The sequence below is a fragment of the Cydia amplana genome, chromosome 2, assembly GCF_948474715.1.
Source record: "Cydia amplana chromosome 2, ilCydAmpl1.1, whole genome shotgun sequence".
Taxonomy (NCBI): domain Eukaryota; kingdom Metazoa; phylum Arthropoda; class Insecta; order Lepidoptera; family Tortricidae; genus Cydia; species Cydia amplana.
Window position 1 is genome coordinate 7474615 of NC_086070.1, and position 8664 is coordinate 7483278.

Here is an 8664-nt window from a genome sequence, read left to right on the forward strand (position 1 = left end):
GAGTTCTCAGATTCAGTTGGTGAATATGCTTGAATGATGGTCCACATCTCTTCCCTATGGTTATGTGTGGGAAGTTTAATGTTGAGGAGAGCTATTCTCTCATTGATTCCCCTTATTTCTTCTATTTTGTTTGCCCAGTGACTCTTTATCAGGAAACCAACCCCAAACTGTCCCTTAGTTTCTCCAATGTAGTGCATTATATACTGCCCTTTGTCTTCAATTTCTTCTCCATACCGTCTCATTTCGCTGATTAATTAATAATGATAGTATGGCACACTAACTAGAGGGATTCCGTTGCTCTATAAATTGCATACCTATTTCCGTGACTAGCTCTCCGGCTATTAACTGCCCCTTAGAGAGCAATGCGCGCGAGTTGTAAGCGCGGCGCGACGCGCGCTGCTCTCATCGCGCTCCGCTTGCGCCCCGCTAACAAAACGCGGCAGTCTGACGAAGCCTTTAATGTGATCATCATCATGATGATGATGATGATGATGACGGTTTGGTTAATCGTTGATCCCATCCAAAACATAAATGTAAATGAATGCCAATGATTATACTTTGCTTTTTTTAGATGCCACGAACTACATTTTCTTCAAATTAATGTCTTGCAAGATGTCGCCTACCGTTAAAGTGCCAATCAAAGAAAATGGAAAAAAAAGATTTTACAAACCCAGCATTGTGGAGTCGCAGAATTCATTTATTTTACACGTTACGGTGAGTACATGTATTAAGTCAAGTTATCCAGTATACTAGGATATATTAATCCGGGGCCTGAGCATAATTCTGTGGGCATGGCAAAATGCGAAAGTAGCTCTGTCCGTTTGTATCTGTTATTTTTTCACGTTTGAACTACTGAACTGTTTTTGATGAAATTTGGTATGTACGAAGCTTAAGCTTTTGAGATAGACAGAGTACCTACTTTATTATTCGAAATTTGAATTTTGTTTGAATTTTTTAAAGTTTGTAGTCCATAAAGAGAAAATTAACGAGATATGTGCTTATACAATAGAGGAAAAAAAGTATATAGGTACCGAAGTAAGGAACTTCATATAGTGTTTTCCAATAAGGGCATTTCGATTTTCAAATGTAATAAAACATGATATGTGTAAAATATTAATTACTTTTAAGTTTTATTTGAATGATACGTGCCATTTTTTGTGAAATATGACATCGTTCAAATATCCGCCCCGCCTCGGCTTCTCCTGGTAGCCCATAACTTAAAAGTCCAATATTCAATAACTTTTCCGCACAGATCAGACTGAATTTCAGCGATGGCTTGGGTTATATTGATTTTAAGGGCATACGTGGATTGCGGCTTGTTTGAGTAGATATGCGATTTCAGAAAACCTCAAAAAAAATCAAGGGGGATCAAATGCAAGGATATCCTTAAAATCAGTATAACCCAAGCCATTGCTCAAATTCAGCCAGTTCTGTGCGGCAGAGTAATTGAAAATTGGCCTTTTAGGATATGGGCTGCCAGAAGAAATCAAGGGGGACATTTGAACGATGTCATATTTTACAAAAAACTGCACTTATGGGCCTTTCAAATAAAACTAAGAAGTAATTAATATCTTGCACATAGCCTGTTTTTTTGCATTTTAAAATCGACCCGCCCTTATTGGAAAACATTATATTTTACTGTATGGGTTATGGGTTCAATACATAACAAGTCTTTATTATTGCTTAATTATAGCTGGTCAAACAAATCTTGTCAGTAAAAAAAGGCGCGAAATTCAAATTTTCTATGGGTCGATATCCCTTCGCGCCTACATTTTTCAAATTTGCCGCCTTTTTAACCGACTTCAAAAAAAAAGGAGGTTCTCAGTTTGACCCGTATGTATGTATGTATGTATGTATGTATGTATGTATGTATGTATATTTGTTCGCGATTATCTCGCGTTCGGCTGAACCGATTTTGATGCGGTTTTCAGAAAAGTGTTTGTTACCTTCTGGAGAAGGTTTTAGTATACATAGATCTGAGCTGATGCTGAACCCTGGCTGTACCTAGTGGAACTCAGGTTTGGTACAACATAGGCCCACGCTATTTTGGTCATCCGACATGCCTTGATGAGTACTTGGGTGAGCAGTACCCAAGATAGAGCTGATGCTGAACCCTGGATGTACCTAGTGGAACTCAGGTTTGGTGCAACATACGCACACGCTGTTTTGGTCATCCGACATCCCTTGATGAGCACTTGGGTAAGCAGTACCTAAGATAGAGCTGATGCTGTACCCTGGCTGTACCTAGTGGAACTTAGGTTTGGTGCAACATAGGCCCAAGCTATTTTGGTCATCCGTCACATCTTGATGAGCACTTGGGTGAGCAGTACCCAAGATATAGCTGATGCCGAACCCTGGCTGTACCTAGTGGAACTCAGGTTTGGTGCAACATAGGCCCACGCTATTTTGGTATCCGTCACATCTTGATAAGCACTTGGGTGAGCAGTACCCAAGATAGAGCTGATGCTGAACCCTGGCTGTACCTAGTGGAACTCAGGTTTGGTGCAACATATTCCCACGCTATTTTGGTCATCCGTCACATCTTGATGAGCACTTGGGAGAGCAGTACCCAAGATAGAGCTGATGCTGAACCCTGGCTGTACCTAGTGGAACTCAAGTTTGGTGCAACATGGGCACACGATGCTTTGGTCATCCGACGCGCCTTGATGAGCACTTGGGAGAGCGGTACCTAAGATAGAGCTGATGCTGAACCCTGGCTGTACCTAGTGGAACTCAAGTTTGGTGCAACATGAGCACACGCTGCTTTGGTCATCCGACGCGCCTTGATGAGCACTTGGGAGAGCAGTACCCAAGATAGAGCTGATGCTAAACCCTGGCTGTACCTAGTGGAACTCAAGTTTGGTGCAACATGGACACACGCTGTTTGGGTCATCCGACGCGCCTTGATGAGCACTTAGGAGAGCAGTACCCAAGATAGAGCTGATGCTGAACCCTGGCTGTACCTAGTGGAACTCAAGTTTTGTGCAACATAGGCACACATTGTTTTGGTTAACCGACTTGTCGTCGTGTGCCTATGTTGCAGAATTCCACGAGGTGGGTCAATCAACTTTCTTCTAACCACATTTAAAAAAAGGAGGTTCTCAGTTTGACCCATATGTATGTATGTATGTATGTATGTATGTTTGTTCGTGATTATCTCGCGTTTGGCTGAACCGATTTTGATGCGGTTTTCAGAAAAGTGTTTGGTACATTCTGGAGAAGGTTTTAGTCTACAGTACATGGATGGAAAAACCAATTGGACCCGGTATGTGGCGATGCTATCGGTATACTTACCATCAAAGTTGCAAAAACTGATTTAGATAAAATAGTGGGAGTGGGAGTGGGAGTCGGACTCGGACTGGGAATGGGAGTGGAAGTGGGACTGGGACTGGAAATGGGAGTGGCAGTGGAAGTGGGAGCAATATACATACAAATCGTTTAGCACCGGAACGTCATATTATGTTTTGTCGCGTTTAACATCGAGTTAGGCCATCACCAACATTAGTAGGTAGTTCCCAAAACTAAATAGAGAGCCTAACAAACTAGTATTTTAGCCCAAAACCTAAAGTAAATAAAGTACCTATCACTAAAAAGTAAAAAATAAAATAAAATAAATAAAACTAGAACAAAAAAAACAAAAAGATAAAATATAACAAAACTAAATAACTTAATACTAAATTACGTTAAAACTAAATGGAGAGCCTAACAAACTAGTATTTTAGCCCAAAACCTAAAACAAATGAAGTACCTATCACTAAAAAGTAAAAAATAAAATATAATAAATAAAAAAGAATTAAAAATTAAAAATATACAAAAAGAAAACCGAAACAAAATAACTTAATACATATAATATCTTTTTTAAAAAAAGGGAACCGCCTTCAAAAAACCAACCCACTGAAAAGCACAAAATAATTTTTATATGGCACCCCTATACGTGTCCAGTCCCTATCCCGTCGTAAATCAAATTTCTGCCAAAAAGTAATCAATACCTAATAATAAGAAAATTAATTATCATCCGGGTAATTACTTAGTTTTTGAAGGCGGTGCCAAACCAACAAAAACATTCTTTGCTGCTAATCAGAAAAAAAACGAGTATGTAGTACCTACAAGAATGAGTAAACTAACGTTGTCTAATAACATATCGGTTCTCTAAAATTTTGGTTTGGCACCGATTTCAAAAACTAAGTAATTACCCGGATGATAATTAATTTTCTTATTATTAGGTATTGATTACTTTTTGGCAGAAATTTGATTTACGACGGGATAGGGACTGGACACGTATAGGGGTGCCATATAAAAATTATTTTGTGCTTTTCAGTGGGTTGGTTTTTTGAAGGCGGTTCCCTTTTTTTTCTACTGTCAAGATCTGGTTGACCAAGTATAGTCGAATAACCCGCACCGTGTTACTCCTGGTGCAAAGGTGTCCCTAACGCTTGCTACATTACCGTCGGTGCTACCATTTACAGTTTTTTTAAATTAATTATTAAATGAAACTTAAAAAAAAAACTTGGCCCAAGAACTTTCTTGCGGGCCTGAGGTGGTAGCAAATGTCGACCACACCTATCCGCTATTTTAGCAAACGGTGCACCAAACACCCCGTATAATACGAGTATTTGTGTTTGTTACAGAACCAGAGTGAAATCAAAAATAAACTGGAGCAATACCAGAAAATGCATCTATCCAGAGGAACCACCTTCCAACCGCTGGTGATTGCCGTCGGACCAACGAGCAAGGACTTAAAGGATTTTTACGTAGCGGTTGAGTCAGTTCTCTACAAGGTAGATCAACTGCTAAAAGCTGTCGACGTGTGTTTCAAAGTAATTCACGTAACCAACGTTCAATACCCGCTAGAATGTTTAAGTGTATGGTCATTTATCCAAAAATATTTTTATAACTTGCACAACAAAAAGGACAAGAAAATTTCCTCTGTCTATTGCTTTATATCAGATCTGACTGACTAATTAATTGAGCATCTTTCAAGGACTTAAGAATTTTTGTGTTTTGACTATAGGGATAATAGTTAGTAACAATGTTTATTTGCTTCATGTGTTCGATCGAAACAGCAAACCATCAAGATCTTATTCATCATTACAAAACTAGTCACAATCTCGGTCATAACTCGATTTATCGATGTGCACAATCGAATTGTTTCAGAGCATTTCAAAGTTTGCGTTCCTTTCGTCGTCATATAGTTAGTCATAATGTCTCGGACCGGAATATATATTCAGAATTAGCCCCGTCGCTTAATTTTAACACTGATAACATGATCGAAAATTACAATAATTTAGACATAACAGATAATACTCAGGATACATGTAATGTTAATGCATGCTGTAGTAATCTGCAACCCACATCTGAAAGTTTCAGTAAGAAAAATGAAAATGTACGGAAGTCTACTGCAGCATTTGCATTATCGTTGTATAGCAATCCTTATTTAAATCGTAAATGCGCTATGAAAATAATTGACGATGTTTCAGAACTAGTAACTGGTGTTATTGGAACTATGTTGTCTGAACTCTCACCTAATGACGATACACCGAATAAAAACATAGTTGAAGCAATTTCCCATTCTTTCGACGGTTTGGATACTGAAAGTCAAGTAATTAAATATTTTTCTGACCGTAATATTTACACACCCCCAAAAAAATTTACAATTAATGAAAATGTTACTGTAAATACAGGAAATTCTACGGTAATGCTAAGACCTATGTCGGAAACTGGAGCGATAGTACCTTTAAGAGCAGTTTTAAAACAAATATTTGAACTACCCAACTTTCTAAAATGCAGCACTAGTATTCCTGATGTTCAATCTATATCAAATTTTACACAAGGTAATATGTGGAAGCAAAAATTGGTCGGAAAAATGGATGAAAATAGCTTATACATTCCATATTTTCTGTATTTTGATGATTTCGAATGTAATAACCCCCTGGGTAGTCATGCTGGAGTCCATTCTATCGCTGCTACCTATTACACATTTCCAACGTTGTCAGCGGATCATGCTTCACTATTAGAAAATATATTTGTTGCAATGTTGCATAAATCATCTAGCAAAAGTCATGGAAATGCTTCAATTTATTACGAACTTATAAAGGAGTTAAAGAGTTTAGAACAAAATGGCATAGATTTAGAAATCAGTGAAGGTGTTTTTAAAGTATATTTTATACTAGGGATGATCATTGGTGACAATTTGGGACTAAACACCGTTCTTGGATTTGCTAAATCATTTTCTAGTAACTATTATTGTAGAATATGTAAGGCTCATAAAAATATAATGGGAAAACAGTGCAAGCAAGATGACGGTTTAATGCGCAATCGACACAATTATAACACTGATGTCGAAATTAACAATGTAACAATGACAGGAATAAGTGAACGATGTGTATTTAATGATATTAGCACTTTTCATGTTGTTGATAATTTTTGTGTTGACATTATGCATGATATATTTGAAGGTGTTTGCCATTATGATCTGACTCATATTATTGTGTATTTTACAGAAAGCATCACATTGTTCACTTTAAATAACTTGAATAATAGGTTACAATTATTTGACTACGGATCTGGTGAGCTAAATGATAGATGTGGAATAATAAAACATGAACATTTAATGAAAAGCAAATTTAACATGTCTGCATCTGAAATGATGTTATTTGTACACATATTTCCTTTATTGGTGGGAGACTTAATACCTGAAGATGACGAAGTATGGCAGTTTTTTATTACACTGCTAGAAATTATTGATATTTTACTTTGTAGGGATATCGATAATAGCACACTGTTGTATTTAGAAGCCTTAATAAGCGAACATCACGAAAGTTATGTCAAACTGTTTCACGACACCTTAAAACCGAAGCACCATTTTATGGTGCATTATCCGCATGTTATAAAGCAAGTAGGACCTTTGAGACTAATATGGTGTATGCGATTCGAAGCCAAACACAAACAATTGAAAAGAACGGCATCTCTTATAACTTCTAGGAAAAACTTGCCATTGACTTTATTAATAAAAGAACAATTGACTCTTGCTCACAGACTTTACACTGGAAAAGGATGTGAAACAAGAATAGAGTTGGGTACTAGGATATCTGAACCACTGAATAATATTCATGATTATCTTAAAGATGTTATTATTTCTGACGATGTAAATTTATCAAATGCTCTTAATTGGGTTTATTATAACGGTATAAAATACGTACCAGGAATAATTCTAATAATTTCTAATCGGACATGCTACAATTTTTTTAAGATAAAATTTATTTGTGTTTCGTCATCAAGTAATAACATCTATTTTCTAACAGAACAAATTGATTGTATAGGATTCAATTATCACTTGCAAGCACACCAGCTGCATCAAAGAGAAACTGGTTTATATAGACTAATTATGCCAGAAGATCTTATTTACGCACCAACTTTTTGTCATATTATCTCTAATGGAGACTCTTACTGCAGAATCAAATATATAATTAGATACATGATGTCACAGTCTGAACATTGTTTAATATTTGGAGATTTTTAAGCTTAGAATAAATTTAAAAGTGGGAAAATTACTGTCTTGGGTGAGGCTTGAACTCACGGCCTCGGGATCGATACTCCAGCGCTTTGTCATCTGAGCCACCAAGACCTCATCCATAGCCAGCAAATCTTTCCACCATATTACGGGTCAAGGGTAACCTAGCGACATCTTAGGGCTACTTGCACCATACACTAACCCGGGGTTAACCGGTTAAATCTGGAGTTACTATGGTTACCAGTGCAATTTGACAGTGGGTTAACTAACAGTTTAACCGATTAACCCCGGGTTAGTGGAATGATGCAAGTGGGCGTTAAACGGCTACCGGAGTTCCAAGTTACGTTTCTGCTTGTTAAAAATGAAAATTAGTATGGGTAGCACGTCGTAACTGGTGAATTTCCAATATAACTTGGAGCTCGGGTAGCCGTTTAAGAAGTGTAACACTCTTAAGGTAGATGTCGCTAGGGTCCCCTTGACCCGTAATATAGTGGAAAGATTTGCTGGCTATGGATGAGGTCTTGGTGTCTCAGATGGCAGAGCGCTGGAGTATCGATCCAGAGGCCGTGAGTTCAAGTCTCACCCAAGACAATAATTTTTCCACTTATCAAAAAAAGTTTGTCTAAAATGACCTTTTTATTTATTAAGAGTGATCTATGTATTGTAGGTACCTATTTGAATTTTCTTTTTTATAATGCAGGGTCCTTTTTTGAGTTTTAATTTTACTTGATTTTACTTAGTTTGAGAATCATGTACAAATTCTGGATTAAACTTGTCATGCTTAACTGTGCATGAAAATGGCATCTGAAGAAGATGAAGGAGACTTTAATATAAACACTCACTACGCTCAGGATTCTTATTTATTTACACTTCACTATATTAATTTTGTACTTAAGCAGAAACGTCATAAGTTTGAAAGTTATGTCATTATCTGAAAGATAAAATAAGCGAAGCCATTTTAGTTACTTAGATAAATATGGTAGGACTTCCTTAAGTTGAGTTTCGTAGAATTAAATTTCTTGTTTTGTAAACCTCAAAAGACACATAATTTTATTTATATGAGCCTAGAGTGTTCCACTGCTGGGCACAGGCCTCCCTCCTCCTCCATTTCCACGTATCCCGGGTAACGTCCTCGATATGACGTTAAACTGTCG

General features: G+C 37.2%; 1 protein-coding gene across 1 annotated transcript; it reads left to right on the forward strand.

Annotated features, from left to right (window-relative positions):
- Positions 1–579: 579 nt before the first annotated feature.
- LOC134655276 (uncharacterized) lies at positions 580–7382 on the forward strand. The gene is made up of 3 exons (XM_063510730.1): positions 580–714; positions 4629–6895; positions 7320–7382. The coding sequence occupies exons 2-3, from the start codon at positions 5030–5032 to the stop codon at positions 7380–7382; spliced, it is 1929 nt and encodes a 642-aa protein (XP_063366800.1). The 5' UTR covers positions 580–714; positions 4629–5029.
- The last annotated feature ends 1282 nt before the right edge of the window (positions 7383–8664 follow it).